The 20458-nt window shown below is 46.1% G+C and overlaps 1 protein-coding gene across 8 annotated transcripts in view; it reads right to left on the bottom strand.

The window, feature by feature from the left end:
* The window catches only part of TIAM2 (TIAM Rac1 associated GEF 2), a 205950-nt gene that overhangs the window by 91888 nt on the left and 93604 nt on the right, over positions 1 to 20458 (bottom strand). For 6 of the 8 annotated variants that reach the window (XM_072966082.1, XM_072966079.1, XM_072966080.1 and 3 more), the window contains 3 exons: positions 8984 to 9107; positions 6453 to 7619; positions 2201 to 2636 (listed from right to left, as the gene is read on the bottom strand). In XM_072966082.1, coding sequence (XP_072822183.1) covers positions 2201 to 2636; positions 6453 to 7613 — 1597 coding nt within the window. In that variant the 5' untranslated portion in view covers positions 7614 to 7619; positions 8984 to 9107. The remainder of the gene's footprint in view (positions 1 to 2200; positions 2637 to 6452; positions 7620 to 8983; positions 9108 to 20458) is intronic. The other 2 variants (XM_072966083.1, XM_072966085.1) reach the window with 1 other exon arrangement.

Below are 20458 nucleotides of genomic sequence, written 5' to 3'. Positions count from 1 at the left end.
GGCAGTGGGTTTGTTTTTTTTCTGTTGTATTTTTTACATTAATTCAGAATCAGCTTGTCTTCCAACCGTTAGTCCTGTCCCAGCCTCTGGTGAACCAGAATAAATTCAGTGTCTCTTCTATAAGACTATTACAGTTTCTCTCACCCCAGTTCTTATTCCTCCATAAATTATTAAATATTGCTGATCCTTAAGTCACCCTCCATAAGGCATGGCTCTAAATGCCTTTGGTGTCACCCATGGCCCTGCTTCTCAAGCTGGATGTGGACACACACACGCCCCCTCCACCACCAGCCCCCACCACATGTGGTGTACATTGAGGGTTTTCAAAGCCATAAGACAGGAAGGGAACAACTTTCCCAAAGCATCAATTTTAATAAACAAATTCTATGTTAAAAAATGCAGGACACATCACAGAGTAGCGTGCAGCCATTCTAAACACCATGTAAATAGGATGCAGCTTCAGGCTGTGATCCACCAACAATTCCAGACCCCACTCCCGAGGGGGCACTTTCACTCTCCTCTCCAGCTAGAGAGGTTCGGTTGGAACCTTTTCAAGACTCACTGTCTCGTTTAGGAGCAAGTCTCCCACAGTATCATCCCCCCAAGGAGAGAAAGGGCCAACTCTGACCCGGGCAGAGGCGGGAGGGAATGGTGCGGCTGCGTCTCTAACGACCACGAGCACTCTTTCAATTACTTTTCTTCTAGCCTCATCACATTGGAAATTCATTCTCAATGGCCTGCAAATCAAAGTCCCAAACCTTTTTCACTTGCAGTACTTTGCAGCCAAACTTCGCTATCCTGTACCTGAGTAGGGATTTGATTATTAAGTCTTACAGCATCACGTATCCCTTCAAAGTCTTACCTTGCTAGATTCAACCCATCATTCCAACTTTCCAGACCTCTTCTGTCATCCAGTAGAAGAACCCGCCCCCCCAGTACGCCTAAATCCTTTGCCTTCCTTGGCCACAAGGTACCACAAGGAACCAAATCCAGAAAAGAGGTGTGCATCTGTGTGGGATGCGGGCTCTTGGGTTCTATAAACCCTCCAGAGAAAGATGTTGCTTAGAGATGAGATGCCTTCACGGGTGTACTTTTCCCAGAGGGGCTTCTGGATAGCTATGAAAGGATGCCAGCTCCCCAAGACTCCCAGTTTCTAAATTGGGAGGGCGGTGGGGGGACACTGCAGATGGCCCTGGGCCTTCCACACACACTGTGTGCAGTGTTTCTGCTTTCTCCCGTGAGAAGGAAGGGTGGCTAACTCTGCCCCCCACGCTTGGTTCCTCTGACAAAGAGTCACAGGACAGCTGTGCAGAAATGCCAGAGGCTGTGGGCCGCTCTGCTTGCATCTGTGTAAATCAACACAGCGTTGACTCAGAGCCTCGTGCTTCCTCAGGACACTGAGATCCCTTCAAATAATCTACCCATCCACAGTGAGCAGGCGATCATCATTTTTAAATGGCAACGCAGGTGACAAAGTTTTATCATCTTAGCAAAGCAAATGCTTATTCCCGTTTCCTTTACATCAAAATAAAAAAGAGGCATTTGTCTGTGATGACGATTAGTCCGTCTTAATTCACAAAGGTGAGCTGACACAGACCGATTCATGCAGGTGAAATTCTCAGCTGTACAAGGTGGGGAGGATGCCTCGCTGCAGTTCTGAACACATGCAGAATTCATGGTCTATATTCCAAATAACTAAACTACACCTGGTCATTTATGTGCCGGGCCATCTACAAGCCAAGGAGAGAGGGCTCGGGAGAAAACAGCCCTGCCTACACCCTGACTTTGAACTTCCAGCCTCCAGAATTGTGAGAAAATCAGCTTCTATTGTTTAAGCCACCTGTTCTGTGGCACCTTATATCCACCCAGTCTTTACAAGATCCAGCCTGTAACAGAAGCATCTCCCCCGACCCCAGTGCAGGAAAAGTATTAAAGAATGGTATAGAAATACATACAGAGTAACAGGCAGTAGTTATTAAATTCAATCATTACTCATTAGAATGAAGCCTAGATCTAAATGTTAGGTGAGCCATATCATACGGGTTTGAGAGAGTATTTGCAGGAAAGCAGGCTGGTAGATTCTGGATCAGACGCCTTCACATTAGCTCAAGTCCGGCCTGGACTCACTGGCATGTCCCGGGAGAGAGGACAGCGGAACAAACGCCTCCAGGCACCCTCCGGGTGTTGGTAACACGCTTACCTTTAAGGGTCACCCAGTACTGCTTCCACTTCCTCCGCGCCACCAGCTCGAGCTTCCTCTCCTTCTGCAGAGTGAGGAGGGGTTTGAAGAAGAGCCACCCGGCCTTGCGGACCATCCCTTGCTCCTTCTCAAAGAGCAGATCCAGCTGCTCCAAGGAGCTGAACGACTCGCTGCTGGACTCGGCGGTCTCTGTAGACGTTTCGAGGTTCTCGGTGTTGGTCCTGCTCATCTCCAGCTCCCGCATGAAGTTCTCGTAGATGTTCTGCTGCAGGGGGTCGCTGCCAACTGCGTGAGCAGATTCGCTTCTGTGGGACAGCATCTGAGCTGAGCCCCCTGACCACAGGGACGCAGACGCCAGGGAGGGCCCCTGCGTGTCCGCGTTCAGCCCCTCCGAGCGGCTATCAAAGTAATCACTGCCCTCCTTGGACCTCGGCTCCTGTGGGCAACACAGATGATCACCCGTCAGAAGTCAGGTGTAGCCAGAGCTCCCCTTCCCCCACGCGGCACACGGGCAACGCAGCAGCATACTAATAATGATGCTGCAAAGCAAGATTCTTTTTAACAAAAAACGCATCTTTAATCATCAAGTCTCCAAGCCAGAAAGAACTACAGAAACAGTATTGCTCAACCTAATTTATAGCCAGTGGAGGTGATGCTTAAAAACATAAACAAAAGTGGGTAAGGGGGACAGCTCAGTGGTAGAGCACATGCTTGGGGTACATGAGGTCCTGGGATCAATCCCCAGTGCTGCCATTAAAATAGATAAACAGACAAATAAAAACCCAGTTACCCCCCCAAAATGTAAACCAAATACCCCTAACTATCCCTTAATCTAACCTCCACTTAGCATCAAAAAGTGAACTAGTACATTCAAAACACACTAGTGAAGATTTCTGCACTGGTGCTTCTTTGCCAATTGTGAATCAGTACCTTCCGGGAAAGAATTCAGGTTCTTGCAGGCTGTTTTCCTTCTGGATCATTTTAAAGCTAAATTAGAAGATCACTAATTCCAGGGTCAAGGGGGGTGTTGTCGTATATAAACTCTTCTTCCTCTCCCTACAGTGAACAGTCCCCAACATCTCATCCCCTGCCCAGGTCTATTTTCCCTCTTTAGAGTAAAAACCATGCACCTGGGGTTCCTTATCCACAAAGGGTCGTGGCTAGTAGCTGTAGCTTTGATTTCATAACTAGTGTTTTTACTTAATTTGGAGATTCTTTCATGAAACGAATATACAACTTATTCATTCACATTCTTTTATTTGAACTAGGAATACCACAGCATGGTTCTTAACTTTACTATTTATTCCCACACAAAATCAGCCATGGGCAGTGCTACATAAAATTAGTATTTATCTGATGACCGCCATTCCCTAGAGGACAACCTACCCTGAAGGGAATTCATGCACAGCACTGAAAACACAAAGGTTTCCTCTAACACCTAGACTAGTGGTCATTCAAGAAAACAATTTCACAGAGGCCAGCCACTGGTCAATAACAGTAAGTAAATTTCTCAGCAGAAAGTGAGCTTAATTTATGACTTAAAAGACACAATATTCCACACTTACTGCTTAAATTAAGGTAACTGCAGAGAGACACTAACACGCTCATCCACTGAGCCGCTAGTTGGTTTTCAACCATATTTCCTTATCCATTAAAATAAAAAGGAGGGAAAACTGGTCAAGGACCATCGACTAAAGACCTTATTTTGAATACTCCACTGTGCACAGGGGTCTTCTCTTCAGAAGTGTCATCCAGAAACCAAGTAGCAATTGCTTGCTATCTTTCCTAGGAAAATCATCAACAGACAAGCACTTCCAAATACCCAGGGGCTACATAAACAATGGGGTTGAACCCCAAACATAGCTGTTACTAACGCAAATATTATTTCCTGCTATGTTTACACTATGGCCCACAGTCAGATTTATTTATACACTGATGCTTATGCAAGAACAGAGCAAACAAGCCAGCTGCGGTGAGTCACTTAGGAAACTTTCAAAATAGTCTAAGATTGTTGTTGGGTTTTTTTCTCAACGGTCATTTTGTTGTTCTTCAAAAGCTCCTAGGAGGTGAAGAGACACCTCTCATTTAGCTAGTATTTACTGACATTATTTCAGCTATGTATATGACTCTCTGACGCAGCGCCAGCACGCCGGGACTGCCTCTGATACCCAGCGAGAGCTATAATGGGGTGCTCTGAAGCAAGCAGAGTCCTGCCAGAGAAAGTCGTTAAGTGTCAAATTTAAATATAACCAATCAGCACTCTTGACACTGTTTCTCCTAAGAGGGAGACTTAAGATGGAGTGCTAACTTTTAAATGTTCCACCAGGGCAAAGCAGAGCAAATCTTCTTCCTTGAGAAATGGGCAAAGATAGCATTTTAGCGTTTATAACTGGTTCTTACACACAGACATGAACTTTCCCAGTCTTTAATAAATTTAGAAAGCTTTCTATCTAGGATCCTGATAGCTAGTGCCTACTTTTCAGGCTAATGGAAGGATGGAAGGAAGGAAGGAAGGAAGGAAGGAAGGAAGGCAGGAAGGCAGGCAGGCAGGCAGGCAGGCAGGCCGGCCCCTAAATAGTCCTGATCACTGTGTTAAGGGTGTGAAACTAAGATCCCTGTTATACATGAACATGAAGAAGTCAGATTTCAGTTCCTCCCCCATCAGATAATCATGAACGATGGATAACTTAACCCGAGGACAAGAGCACCAGGGCAGCAAGCAGAGAGGAACTCAAGAGCAGTCCCTAAATTCCTTGGGAGCTAAAGGAAAACTAGCCACCGTTTCTCGCTTTCTAGGAAAAGGCACCAATGACACACGGTGTCATTCTCCACGGGCCATTTTCCTTCATTTCACAGCAAGGGCCACTATTCCTCTTCTGCAGAATTTCCCTGTGACTGTGCAGCCCTGGCGGAGCAGTGAGGGCCTAAAATTAAGAGGGACAGAAAGCCAGGGTCTGTGTGTCCCGACTCTCCTGTCCGACGCGACAGACCCGGCCCTCCCCCAGGGTACAGGGCAGGATGGTTCCGACACCCTCCCTCCCTTGGAGTCAGGCATGGCCACGTGACTCGCTTTGGCCAATAAATGCAAAGCAAAGTGAAATGTGTCACTTGTGAGTGGGAGCCTCAAAAGCCAACACACGGCTTTTTCTCCCTCTGCCACGGAGGCCCGAGGTGTCCTAGACCTGGGGTCCCGGGGAGGAGCGATGCAGACCAGAGTCGCAGCGTCAGCGAGACACGTACTTTGCCTGTGCTGAACCTCAGAGAACTGAGGGCTTTGTGTTACCTCAGCAGAACCCAGCCCACCCTAACTGACAGAACAGAAAGTTCACCCAGGACAGAAGCAAGGCCTCACAGGTCTCTGCATGGCTGCATTAACACGAAGAGTTTACCAGCATCAAACGCGTACTCCTCTCCTGCATGTGTGTCCTCTCCGCCTCCCCCCATCTTTGAATAGTGTGATGTTCTTTTTCAGCTGTGTAAGTTTTTTTGCTGATTAATCTGCTTTTAGGCTCTAACTCCCCAGAGTGGTTGAAGCCCTATAAAGGGTTGCTTTTTTTAACATCACTTTTTTTTTTTAAGTCAAAACAAATACATCTACCCATCATGGGAAGACTTTCTGAGCCTTTTCTCTGCTGGTGTACAAAAGTCTGTGTGTAAGAGAACCGGTGTTTGGTATCTTTCTAAATTATACTGTCACCAACTCTGCTTCTGTGCACTGACTACATTTTTAAGGATCCAAACCTCATCTTCACCTTCACTTGTGAAAGAAAACCAACGGCATGGCCAATGGAAGTGGCATAATTATCAAAAAACAAAAACAAAAGACAAAAAAACCCCTACATTTTATCAACATTATCATAGTTTTGCTATTACAAGTACTTAGGTCAAGATGTTTTCAAAACTTAGCAGTCCTCACGAGGAGGTGGTGAGATTAAATACACAGATAATGTCACCAACATTTTTTCCCCATGTACTAACTGATCGATAGAAATTTTAATTTCCCCAAAGGATAATATCAAACTCAGAAAGACTGCTCATTGCAAAGTGACAACCATCTCTCTCTCTCCCTTTCTGTTTAGGCTTTAAGAATGAGCTCTAGCAAAATTCTCAGTTAACCAATTCATTGCGGAAGTCTGAGGCTAAACTCTTCGCTTAAGCCTCGGGACCACGCTCGGCAGCAGCTTTGGCGAACTCCCGTTTTTCAGACAGGAAAGCGAAGGGCCTCTGTCCTTGCGCCCCCAGCTTTGCTCACCTGGAGTCTCCTTTTCTTTCTGGAGAGGCTTCCCGTCCAGTCGCTGATGCGGCGCATCCTGGCTTTCAGCGTGTCCTTCTTGGAAGGCTCCTCGCCCAGGGCCCTGGACTTGCGGCAGGGGAGGGTGAAGGACGCGAACTGCCCGGGCTCCCCACGCTCCACCCGCGCCGGCACGTCCATGTCGGAGGCGAAGGAGACGCGGGCGCTGAGGCTGCTGCGCGCGCCCACGAAGTCATCGGAGAGCCGCAGGGCCGAGGGGGCCAGGCTCCCCAGGGTGGCGTCCGGGTAGGGCTCCCGGAGGGACGAGAGGGAGGCGCTTTGGCTGAAAGGCTTGGGGGCATCCCTGGGCGGGAAGCCGGCGTGGAGGCCGGGCTCGGGCTCGGGCTCCGGGGTGCCGGGCGCCGCGAAGGAGCCCTCGGCCTCGCTGGCCTCGCCGGCGGGGCCCCAGGGCGAGTCGTACCAGGACGACTCGGAGCTCAGCGAGCTGCCCTTGCTGGAGCGCGGGCGCGAGGCGGCGGGCGAGGCGCCGGGGCTGGGCGGGGAGCCGGCCGAGTAGCGCAGCAGCTGCACCGGGCCGCCCGAGGCGCCCGCGGGCCCCGCGCCGTGCGCGCCGTGCGCGCCGCCGCTGTGGAACTCCACCCGCAGGCAGCCGTCCAGCTTGCCCAGCGTCTTGATGAGCACCCGGGGGCTCCTGCGGTCCTCGCCGGGCGGCGTGGACGCCGCGCTCTCGGGCCGGCCGTAGCAGTTGAGGAGGTGCCCGTTGCAGTCCCTGGGGGCCGCGTGGTTACCCGCCGGTGCGCGCCCAACATAGTGGAAGCCGTTCTCGAGGGAGAAAGCGGCGTCGCCGCCCTGGAACTCCGTTCCCGGGGCGCTCGTCCTGTGCTTGGAGTAGGCGCTGCCTCTGGACACTTTGCACGTGGGTCCACCCAGTCGGAAGGCATAAGGCTGATTGCTCTTAAAATGAGAGAGGCAGCTTCGGGCCAGGGACCTGGACTTGTAACCGGTTCCGCTGCTGCCGTGACCCCGCGCGTGCAAGGACTTGTCATCTTTTGCATGAAGGCCACGGATTTTCAGGGAGCAAGGCTTTTGCTTAGCACCAGTAACAGTATTGCTATGATTTTTTGATCCTTGAAGGGTGTACTGACTCTCGGAGTTCCCCATCGTAACCTAAATTAAGAACAGTGGCATCAGTGAGAGTCACGATCTAAATTATATTCCATTATACCAGAACTTTCTTTAAAAAAAAATAAAAGAGTTCTTAACATGACAAGGAAACCAAGCAACTTCTTTGGGGGCCTGACACAACTCGGAGAAGCAGAGACAGGAGTGACTCACTGCATTGGCTCTGCTGCCGCAGGTCAGCAGCCAGACAGACAGCACTGCACGCTCCATGCCAGTGATTTCAAGCACGTAATTCATTATAGGATGTTAATTCAGAAACTGAACAGGCGTAAGAATCAGCTTAAGACAGAGACCTCTTGTAAGCTTAGTATGGGGAGGTTTTGAACCAATGATTCTTGAAAAGAAAAACGAGGGGAAAGTATCTTTACTCTGTCACTCCAAAATACATTGATTTTCCAATGACCAGAGAGATATATTTTCATTACACATAATCTATCAGAAAGAGCTAATACTGCACCCCAATATAAGTAATTATTGATGAAAAACCACCCCATTTGTAATAACATGACTCCAGGTACCACACTGTGTTAGAACTTTCGTGCATCCCACAGAGTACGAACACCTCAGAGGGCAAGGACTGGAAGTTCTCAAAAACTAGGCACAGATTAAAAAGGGGGGCAAGGGGAAAATAAAAGCTCTCCTTTGGGACAGAAAAACATTTTAATTAAACTAATCTCTAGAGCTTTCCTGAAGTCATTAAGGGTCCTCACTTTAGAGCATGATGAGAGAAAAAAGTCTGAAGCTGACTTGTTAGAATGTGGGTATCTGAAAAAAAAAAAGGTTAGATTCTTTCAATTCCCTTTAAAACCACAATTTGCTCAATGAGTCTATTAGCTAAGCCAGATTCAAGGTGAACCTTGATCCAAGCCTCCCCCCCTCAGGCTTTCATTCTAACCAGGAGATCATTGTTTGAGGCAAGTTGAAGGCGATAGCTCCAGATATGTTTCCAAATATATTTAGTAGGTTTGTCATTTTAATTCTTTTCTGCCTAAGAACGTACAGCCACAAAACAAGTCAAGCAGGCTGACATTTCTTTGGTGGCAGTTATCAAGCACAGGTTAAGACACAAACAACCCCGGGGGTGGGGGGTTGGTGTCGGAGCTCAGTGGTAGAGCGCATGCTTAGCATACGTGAGGTCCTGGGTTCAATCCCCAGTACCTCCATTTAAAATGAGTAAATAAATAAACCTGATCACCCCCTCCTCCAAATCCAAACAACAACAACAAAAAGAATATAAAAAGAAAAAAAAATGACTCCAATAACAGGGACAAATAGTTAAACTTTACTAACCACCTAAATCCCAGTTGTACAACTGGATGTGAACCACAGCTCACATAAGCCGGATTTACCTGCAGTCTCGTTGGTGCCCTGGGGGAGGTCAATGGTCACTCGACTTGACAGGGTCCTGGGGGCAAGGCAGCATGGTGAACAGGAGTGGGCAGTGAGTCCACGAAACGATCCTGAAAACCAGAACTATGAGAAAACTCAGTCAAAGTAAGTAAATGCAAAGCTTTAATGTGAATTATCTGCAGAAACATGGGTGTCCAGAATCCCAGACAAAATAAATGCCTGTGAGCTCCAGGATTCATCAGGGTGGTTTGGAAGATGAAAAGAGGCCAGGACTGTTCACCCAACCTTGCAAAGGCCTCTATCTCCATCCACACGGTCTGCCTGCCGTCAAATGCATGCCTTTGTTTCAGGGGAGAGCAGGTGAAAGGGTGGCCGAGAGCCAGGGCTCATCTGTCACCACCACTCAGAACGCAACTCTCAGACCCGCCGCCCTGACAAGATCACAGGAGCATCGTCCTGACATGGCAAGAACAGGTCACTGTTCCCTGTTTGACGAAGCAGCAGAACAAAGCCCCAAGTGTAGAGTCACAGGGAAACGGTCCTTGGCTCAAATAACTTGTGTTACATAGCTGACCCCATAGATGATCTGGAAAAGGTTTTCTCCAGCACCTGTTTGGGCCCCGCCGCACGAGTAGAGGCAGGAGGCCCACTTCTGAGGGGAAGAGGATGGGCTGGGGGGGTGCTGCCACCTGGCAGGGCTCACTGCTGGACACAACACCTTTATTTTCTCTGCCGACACAGGGAGCAGAGGCGTAAGGGTTCAATAGTGACTTTTCCCCTCTTTAAAAATAAAAAATAAATACAATACACATAACATAAAATTTACCATCTGAGCCATCGTAAAGCGAAAAGGTAGTGGTGTGAAGCATGCTCACACTGTTACACAATCCATCTCTAGAAGGCTTGTCATCTTGCAAAAATCTCTATTCTTATTAAATAATAACTCCCCCATTTCCTCAGCTCCTGGTAAAACCATTCTATTTTCTGTCTTGATGAATGTGACCTCTCTAAGTACATCACGTAAGTGGAATCATGCAGTATTTGTCATTTGTGACTGGTTTTATTTCACTTAGCATAATGTCTTCAAGGCTCATCTGTCTTGGAGCTGGTGTCAGAATGCCCTTCCTTTTCATGACTGGATAATATTCCACTGTATGTATACACATTTTATTTATCCATTAATCTGTAAATAGACACTTCGAGACTGCTTTCCACCTCTTGGCTATTGTGAAAAATGCTGCTACAAGGTATACAAATATCTCTTAGAGACTCTTGCTTTCAATTCCTTTGGGTAAATGTAAGTGGAATTGTTGGATCATACAGTTATCCTATTTTTTGATTTTTTGAGGAGCCACCATCCTGTTTTCCATAGCAGCTGTACCATTTTACATTCCCATCAAAAGTACCCAAGGTTTCAATTTCTCTACATCTTCACCAGCATTTGTGATTTTCAGTTTGTTTTTTTTAAATAGCGGCCATCCTACACTGTGAGATGATATCTTATTGTGGGTTTTGATTTGCATTTCCCTGATGATTAATGATGTTGAGCATCTTTTTATGGCTTATTAGCCACTTGTATAGCTTCTTCGGAGGGTTCGATAGTGACTTTAAGAGTTAATGAAGCCCTGCCACCACCTAAGCACTTAAGTTTATCTCCAGTAAGGCCAAAAAACACAAGTTGATCTAGGACAATCCACACACATACATTTTCAACTGAGAAAAAAAAGCCAAAAAGATTTCCCACTTAGGCATCAGCAGAAGATCTAACAGCTCGACTGAGGCCAGCACCTAATTCACAAGACCTTCTAGTTACTGACCACACCTTTCCATGGCCGGTTCTCCCAAATATCAAAAAGACAGAATAGCCACTGGTTGAGTTTTCCCTAAAAAGTGGCCCCCTGACATCTCTGACATGTGAGCTGGACCACAAGAACCTCAGAGATTTTTGAAAGTTAGAAACCTGAGTTGTCAGTCTTTTCTTGGCTACGCTTTATAATGTAGGAACTAAAAATGGCCAGAGAGGCCCTGGGCTGCTGCGGATGAGACATCACACAGTGAGCTGACGGGACAAGCCTTGCGATTGTTTACCTTCATCAAGACCAAGGTCCACTGATGACCCGTAGGTGGGAGGCTCCTGGGTGGCTCCCTCAGCGGCCGCCCCTCTTTGTCAGGCCCTTCTGATGCAAGGATCGTGGGCCCAAGATGAGTGCACACAGCACTGGCTCAAGCCCCCAGCCCAGCAGCACAAAGCTGCCCATGAGAGAGGGGTGTTAGCCCCTCTCTTAAGGACACATGGAGGTGGGGATTCAAAGGTGCAGAATGGCTGCAGGTTAAAGGGGAGGCATGTAAGTCAGTGGTAGAATGTATGCTCAGCACGCAAGAGGTCCTGGGTTCAACCCCCTCTACCTCTATTTAAAAAAATTATAACTGAAAAAACTTTTTCTTTAATGGCTACAGGTTAGAAGCTCATGCCCTAGAAGCAGACTGTAACCTCAACTTGTCTTACTCCTTTGGACGTTAAATAGCTTAATTGTAAATTTCATAACACATAGCCCTGGACCCTGTCTTTCCCAGGCACTATCCACGAAGGCCTGCAGATCTGCGGCTCACAGCAGCATTTAACAAACACCTGTTGAATTGAATGTAAGCAACTTCACACGTTAGAAGGATGATCTGAGCACAAACTTAGAGTGATAATCATCCTCAACGGTGTCTGACTGAAAAACTGATGTATAAACCCACACAGAAACATCTCAGTAATTAACACAGCTCTGCCTAGAGAAAAGCCAAAAGGTGGGATCAATGTGTGTCCTGCCATGCGGGTGATGCTGACAGCTGTTCAACATCTCTAGTCAATCCTGCAGAGGGAAAACAGCCTTAAACTGTAGCAGGGAGAATTTATCTAGTATTTATGAGGAATTTATTGACAGCATAGGGTAAATCTCTGAGGGAAGCTTTAGAATTGTCCCTGAGGAGTTTGGCAAATTGAACAGATACTTACCTGTTATGCTTCAGCTGTGATTTTTGTCTGAAAGCAATAGAATAAATAGCTCAGATTTTCTGCAATTCAAGTTTAAAACTTTTTAAACTGATAACAGGCTGAAAATATCAAAATAACAGATTTCCTGTGAACTTAAAAAAAGAGAAATAGTGAAAAGCCCCCAGTCGGAAAAAAAAAAAAAAAAAGGCACACTGGGTACCCTAACCTGCAGTAATATGTATCAGGTACACAACTAACATACAGTGAGGTCCACAGCTGACCAAGAGATAATTTATGTCAAGTCACTCTGGAATAAATGAAATGGTGCCAAGACTGTGTGTACTTTACAAATATGCTATGCTGTGTATACACTTTTTTTTTACAATTATTTATTTATTGGATAATTATAACAAAATATTGGAATTTTAAAACACTGATCACTGTCTCAAACATAAAAACAATCTTTGTCTTTCATTTTCTACATTTCCTTCCAATCCCCCATCTTATGAATGTGCTATGTAGCTTTTTAAGCTAAAATCACAAATAAGAATGGAAGGTTTTTTTTTTCTTTTTTTAAATTGCATTCATGACCACCCCAGAAACGTCCAGCAGTGTGGAGGAATTTCACAAATACGTCATCACAATCTCGGCAGCCGCTGTGACCTACTGAATCCCACAGCAAAACAGCTTTTAGGAGAAAACTTCAAGATTTACCTTTTCTTCATTTGCCTTGGACTGGCGGGTCAGACTGCCAAAGCCCCCACTTCCGTGAAGCCTAGAGTTTATAGCAAAGGAAAGTAAAATCCTCCCACTCTGCTTTGTCTCTGCCTGCGCCGGCTGCCCAGATGGAGTGACACCAGGGACCTGAGAAGCAACCCCAGTTGACCAGATGGTGCTGTGAGCAGGGTGGGGGCTGAATGGTGATGGTGAGCAGACCAGGGGCGTGGGGACACTGCACAAAAGCCAGATTTATGGCTGGGCAAGGCAGGGAAGGGTGGCTCAAGTTCTATCAACCATGAGATAGCAACAAGGCTTCTCACATCATCTCAGAAAGATTTTTATACTGAAATAGGAGCTTCATCGTTGGAAGAGGCAAACATTTCAGATACTGACAAGAGCTGGGGGGGGAAAGGTTAAGAAAAGGCCTAACCATTCACCACTAACAATATCTACTTGGTTCCCTTTATTTAGGAGTGGGTGGCTGTGGGGCGCTTCGATCATTGTTGGAGACAAATCTCAGAATCCTGGTCTGGTTTTTGTCACAGAACTTGGGTTTGAGACCTGCTTCCATCTCTTAAATAGCATGTGAGTCTTAGGGCAAATTACTTATGCTTTCTGAATCTCATTTTCTCCATTTGCAACTTGAGAGATAAAAATATCTGTCCTACCTACTTCATAGACTGAGTATCGAGTGTGGAAAGATACGTGAAACCAAATAAAAAACTGAAACGCAGCACACATATACAGTACTATTATTAATTCTTAGCTATCAATTTAATTTGGTGTTCTATGATATCAGATCTTATTATAATAGTCTGCTGTCCCATATACTTTATTAACTATTAATTAAGTACATTATTACATATGTTTTATATATAATATATACACACACACACACACACATTTGGAATTTTTCCAGTTCTACTGCCAGCACTTGTCTGATTTTGATCAATTCCCCAAATAATTACAACACATAAAACTCTCTAATTTGTCAGACATGTCAAATATCAGCAAAAACAATGACACAAGCCTTGTGTTTATCTTATTAGATAATCATGTTAGAAAACGTAAGAAAACAACCTAAGTGCTCACTGATCAACTGGCATGACCTTAACATGGTTATTCTCAAGCAAGGCGATCTTGGCCCCCCGGGGATATTTGGCCGTATCTAGAGGCACTTTCAAGTTGTCACAACTGGCCTGCTGGCGCCTAGTGGACAGAGCTCAGAGATGCCGCTAAACGTCTTACAAGCACACAGGACAGTCCCTACAGCAAATGATTATTTGACCCATATGTCATTAGTGCCAAGACGGCCTTAAAGTCTTACTGCTTCCCTCATTAAAAACACTCAAATACAAGAACAAATACGCCTAAAAATCTAAAACAAAACCATTCAAGCTCCGGCAACAGTCCCAGCTTACTAACAAACTCTACAAATATTGCCCCAACTTGCTTGTCTCGTCTCGTGTCGATGAACGGCACTCCGAAGGCATGAACGCCACAACTTGAAGGAGCTCGTTGCTCATCGTAAGAAAACCTGGACACAATCTGTATAAAGCAGCAGGCAAAAGGAACATCTGGTCTCCATAGGAATAGTGCTTAGGGAGAATAATCCTTACAAATGAAGTGGGCAGAAAGCAGGCTGCCGCTAAGGGCCTCAAAAGCCAAGCATTCATTGTGGGGCCCCATTGGGTCTATTTCAATTCAGCAGGACTCCTTCCAAATGCATATTAACAGATGAATGGACAAACCAATCTGCAGCCAGGAACAGGCTCTCTCCCTTGGCAGGCACGACTGGTACTCACCAGGGGAAAAGCAATAAATTCCACCGAGACAATAGCCCAGCTTTCTGCACAGTTCATCACCTTCCTCAGCCAATTTCTCGCAAGTCGGGTCTCGGCACTCACACCTGTTTTTATAAACATTTTAACATCTGCAGCACTGCTTACGGAAGTGTGTGTCCAACTATGGGTTCATGGCCCATTGTTAGGTCATGAAATTCATTTAATGACTTGATACCAGTATTTTTAAATGAATAGAATGGAAGAGAAGAGGAAAAAAAGGAAAGGGAAGAGAAGAAAAGCAGCAGAGAATATAATAAAATGGAAAATAGAGGACTGTGTCCCAGTTAGGGTAAAAATTGTTTTATGGCACTACATTTTTTGTCTGTGTGCTCGTATGTTTGCCTGTAAACTGGGTTGGGAGGCAAAATTCTGTCTTCTCGAGTAACGGTTCAAGAAAAGAGCTTGAAACCAATGGCCCATTGACCCGCACGTGGCAGTTTCGTCAGAACGGTACATCCATTTTAACAAGACCAAGGAACAACCAAAGTCTACAGAATCTCGAAACATTCAAAAACTCACTGCCCCAGGCAAGCACTTTCTCTGGAGACAAGAAGAGTGAGAGCAAAGGACTCCCCATCAACACCAAGCAGATCTAAGCCCCACACGTCAGGCCCGGGGTCCTCGCCCTTCTGCAGTCTACCATACGAGAGGAACTTTCACTGGACATTCAAATTCTTCCTATGAAAATTAAAATGACCCCGTGAAGGTAGCCGCAGAACTGAGCCTTGAGGATGCGTGGGAGCCTGCTAGAGAAAGAGAGGACAGGCCAAGGCACAGGAAATGGTGCGTCTGCAGACCCGGGTGCTCCAAAACCACTTGCTGGATCTGTAAGTGGTTGAATCAACAAGTGAATGAAACGGAAGGGGGAAGCCCCCAGCTTGTTCAGGAGAGGGGACAAGGGAGCAGGGGCTGAGCACAAGTGTCGAGGACAACACTGAGAGGGACGAGGAGGAAGAGGGAAGCGGGGGAGGGGGGATGCAGGAGACTGACAGTCACAGCCATCACCCTCATGCCCTCCCCCACCGTCCCCAGAAGCAACACAGTGCGAACCATCTCCTAGGGACACTGGGACACCATCTGGGAAGGTGTCCACGGTCAGCAACAGCTCAAAGATTAGAGTGGAAAGCATCACCAGGCCAGAGAAGAAAATGTTCTCAGTGTTGGCAGAAACTTGGGGAACTGAACTGAAATAAGAGTCCCACTCACCAACTCAATATGAATTTTGCAGACCCTCTCATATGCCCACCTGTGTGCTGGGCACCAGGAAAGAAACAACAGCGATGTATGATCTGATCCCTTCCCCCAAGGGGCTTATCAGCTGGTGGTGGAAGGGGGAGCGGTTATTATCATGAAACATTAGTGGAACCAATAGGTGAGCTCACAACAACTTTAACAGCAGTGAGTTTATGGGCGAGGTGGCGAGACCAACCCTCCCACAAATATTACTGGTATGTTTCTGGAACGTCAGTGAGCTGAGCGGCCCAGCTACAGCTGAGCCATCACAGAAACTGCAAATATTCCAAGGATATTTTTTTAAATCATCTTTTCAATAAAAATTATAGAATTAACATAGTCTAAAATAAAAGGGTCTGTGTAAAGATAAAACTTCTGTCTTCTTTTTCTTTCAGAAATTGTCAAAATGTATCTCATACACTTTTATCCAGTAGCACAGATTTTTTTTTTAATATCAGATGTTGAATTCCACTCTGTGATTTTTTTGGGTGGGGGGGTGGGTGTGCAATTAAGTTTATTTACTTACTCATTTAATGGAGGTACTGGGGATTGAACCCAGGACCTTGTGCATGCTAAGCACATACTTTACCACTGAGCTATAGCCTCCTCCTCCCCTACTGTGCATTTTCTCCCAAGTGTACTTCAAGTCTCATCCACAATTTGGCCAACATCTTGGTCTCTGTTCACCTTGGACAGCTTTGGTGACTGCCAGAACCAAAGATTCACGAGATTCAAAATGGTTAGCACAACTTTTGAACAACCCTTTCTTGTACCTTTGAAGGACATGAAATTCAAAACCGTCCACGTGACTCTAAATAAACTCGCTTTTTTAAATTTTAGGAACATGAGCCATTCCATAACAAGCGAATTCAGACACGGGCAGGTACCTCCCAAGTTCCACGCCAAAACTGAAACACAAGATCACGCACTGGAATCCCAGGATATAACCACACGGCTTCTCCCTGACTGGGAGCCCGTCTGTAAGGCATGTGCTCCAGCAAATCAGAAGCAAGCATCACACCCCTCAACCTCAGTCTACTCTGTGACCAAAATATACCGTGGTCATTGTGCCCGGTTATTCTTGGCAAGGTATCTCCTCATTATACACTGTTCCATTTAAGTTGAAAAAGGAACAGCTTTAAACCACACATTTTTTCCCCTCATTTAAATAGGACTTTCCTCACCCTCATAAACGTGTAACTTTTCTACTCCAGCTCGGCTGGCAGTCCGATTTCAGCATTCCTTTCTGTAAGTCTATGTCTTAAAGCCACAATGTAAGTTGTTCTTGGACCTGCAGCTAAAATTAAACCAATCACTGCTGGACTTTTCCATAAATCATTTATTATTCATAACAAACCTGATAAGATTTTAGCTAGTAACTTCACAGAAACTTGAAGGAAAAAATGAATAGTGTTAGTACGTATAGTTTAAATTTCATAACTTACAGGAATTTAAAACTTTCGAAACCTCAAGTGGGAGCAGCAGACGGAGGGGGAAGCGTTTAATACATCCTGAGCTGCTGTGTGCCAGGGTTACCCGGCACAAGAGCCCTGACAGCTTCCATAATCATCCCTGTTTTACAGGAAAGGGAATATTAGCCTCCAGGGATTAAATAAATTGACCAAGATCACTAAGGGGCAAAGGTCAGCATCCAACCTGGATTTAATTTTTTTTAACATGTGCATCACATCAATATAATTTTAATGTTTTTCTGTACTTTCTGAATCTGAAAATATTCCATATCTTTCAAAAAAAAAGTATAATTTAGCTTTCAGACTCCTCGTTTAGAAGGATGGCTGTGATCCATGCCCCTGTCATAAATCCCTTTCCGTAGAGGCAGCCCCTTCTCCGAGGAGCAAAGACGTCCACAGCTGGGGATGGGACACGAGAATGAAACGAAAAACCAAAATTGTGAGTTACCTAAGGAACTTCAACATTAAAATGCAGTTATTCTGTTCTACTGCCTTACAAAGAACATTGCACAAATGAGAATTGTGTTCTCGTGAAAGTTGAAGCTGCATGTTCATTATTCTAAGTATCAATTATAACTCAGAACATAGCCTCCTGAAGGCTGTGGGGACGGGACGCGGTGATGGCCAAGACCAAGTGTGTGTGTTGGCGGCAGGGACTGAAAGCCGCAGAATAACCGAGGGGAATCGTCCTCAAGTTTCAGTTTCATCCAAGGCTAAGCAATTCAAACACTGCTTCCATAATAAAGAAACACATATCATAGGATAAATACAGGAGTTCAACAATATTCAGCATTTACATTAGGTTGCTTTGGCCACAACATCAGATAGCCTGAGCAGGACACATTTCCACAGAATAATGCAATAAATGTTCACTGAGCAACCAGTCCGCACAGGAACTATTCTAGGCCCCGGAACATACCAATAAACAGACCTCCCCCGACCCAAAAAACCCCATTCATGGAGCTTATATTAGAGTGGGGAGGCTGCACAGTAAACAAAGGAAATAAATTATGTATTAGAAGATAAATACTTAAGCAAAAAATATAAATAAAGGGGCAGAGGGGAAAAGGCAATGAAGCGGGAGGGGGCTCTAAGTTTAGAAAGAGGATAAAGAAGGCCTCACTGACAGGTCACATTTAAGCAAGGACTGGCAAGAGGGGAGACCATGTGGATTCCGGGGAAAGAACATTCAAAACAGAAGGCGGGAAGTGCAGACACCCTAAGAGGTGGACGGGCAGGAGGCCGGGGCAGCTGAGGGGGTCAGAGAGGGGACAAGGAGCCGGAGGGTGCAGCCCGAAGGGACTTCAAGGACACTGGCTGTGACATTGAGATTGAAAGCCATGATTAGAGGGGGGTGAACAGAGGGGGCTCGTCACTGCGGGCATATTTCAAAAGCACCCCCGTGGCTGCCCTGTGAGCAGCAAGGTGGGGGCCAGGGCCTGCTGAGCTGGGAGGGTATTTCAGGTGAGAGGTGCTGTGGGCTGGACTCAGGTGGGACGGGTGGGGAGTGGTCTGAGTCTGGAACAGGGGAAGGGAGACCCAACAGGAGTCCCAGGTGGATGGGAGCAAGTGGTGACAGGCCAAGGATGACCCCACAACCTTCAGTCTAATGCTCTGGAAGAATGGAGGCGGCAGAGTAGGCTTGGGAGGAAGACGGGGTGGGAAATGTCTGGTGGACATCAGAGTGCCCACACTGAGCAGACAGTTGGATTTAGGAACCCAGAGTTCAAGGGAGAGATGGGTCTGAGGTACAGATTTGCTATCACCCATGTGAGGATGGCATTTAAAACATACACTGTGGTGGGGAGGAGAGAGCTCAGTGTTAGAGCGTGTGCTTAGCATGCACAAGGTCCTGGGTTCACTCCCCAGTACCTCCACTGACAAAAAAATAAAATAAATAAAAATAAATAATATTAAAAAAAAACATACACTGGATGAGTTCCTCGAAGGAATAAGTAAACAAAGGGACACCCAAGCAGCCCCGGGGCACTCCAATGCGAAGAGGTCAAGAAATTGGGGGACACAGAAGTAGCGGTCAGTCAATCAAGTGAACAGGAAACCAAAAGGACATGCTGCCCCAAAGTCCACGGGGACAGGGCTTTTCAGGGAGGAGACCAGGAGCAAGTATCAAATGCTTCTGATGGTTCAAATACTGACAGCTGAGAACAGAGCTGGGGAGGCTTTCGGTGAACTTGACCAGAGCAGAGTCCAGATGGAGAAGGCTGGAAATTGGAGTGTGTCTGAGGACGAGGTCAATGAAACTGAAGATGGCAAAGAGAGATAGCTCGTCAAGGAGTTTCACTATAAAGAACAGAAAATCAGATGGTAGCTAGGAATCCCCAAAAAAATAAGGACTGGGGGATATGTATGTATGTGTGTGTCTGTCTGTGTGTCTGTCTTTGGGAGAAATCCCAGCTTGTGAAGGGAAATGACTGGAGAGAATTTGCTGCCGCAGGAGAAAGGGCAACTCTAGTGCTGTCCTTCAGTAGCCAAAGGGGAAGGAGGCTTCCTCCCACGCCTGCTCACGCACCAGAGAGGGCACTGGCCCTTGAGCAAAGACCTTCAACTATTAAGGAAACTCCAGAAAAACATCTGAGAAGAACTAATAATATACACGTATGGAAAGGCATGAGGACAAGAGGGCACCAGCTCTAGCAAGGCATTCCTTAGCATGTTACTTATCACTGTATCTGCCTACAATTCCCTTTTCTCTCCCCTGTAAGTCACATGTAGGGGGAAAATGGTTACATGAAGGCTTTTGCTAGGTTCCAGTTACTTCTGGGTTATTGTTGTGTGTTTAACTTTTGATTTATTTGTGATCATCCTATCAATTACCAATGCAGTCTAGATGCAGATACATACATGTGAATGTGTGTGTGTGTGTCCCCTGAATGTACGCACACCTTTCAAGAAGCTGTTTACTCTCTACTACCTCTTGATATCATGGGTTTTCCTGGCTTATGGCTGTCTGTGCACAATGTTTCCTTCCACTTGTCACTCCACCTTCCAGGAGAGGCTACAGATGACTTGAAAGCAAGTGTATTTTCATTCTCTCCACTTAGAGTTTCTTTTCATTGGCTTTAATAGTATAGTTTTTGTCTTTCCCAGACCATACACTCTGCATCTCTTTAGCCGTCCTTCACAACCCCATCCCAGAAGCCCTACTCCAACAATTCTGCAACGAGAGTTGGGTCACGGCCAAGTACAAAAACAGGACGGGGATCA

Source organism: Vicugna pacos, chromosome 8 (genome assembly GCF_048564905.1).
Source record: "Vicugna pacos chromosome 8, VicPac4, whole genome shotgun sequence".
NCBI classification, from domain to species: domain Eukaryota; kingdom Metazoa; phylum Chordata; class Mammalia; order Artiodactyla; family Camelidae; genus Vicugna; species Vicugna pacos.
The sequence above is the reverse complement of the archived record's forward strand: the minus strand, read 5'-3'. Positions and strand labels throughout refer to the sequence as shown.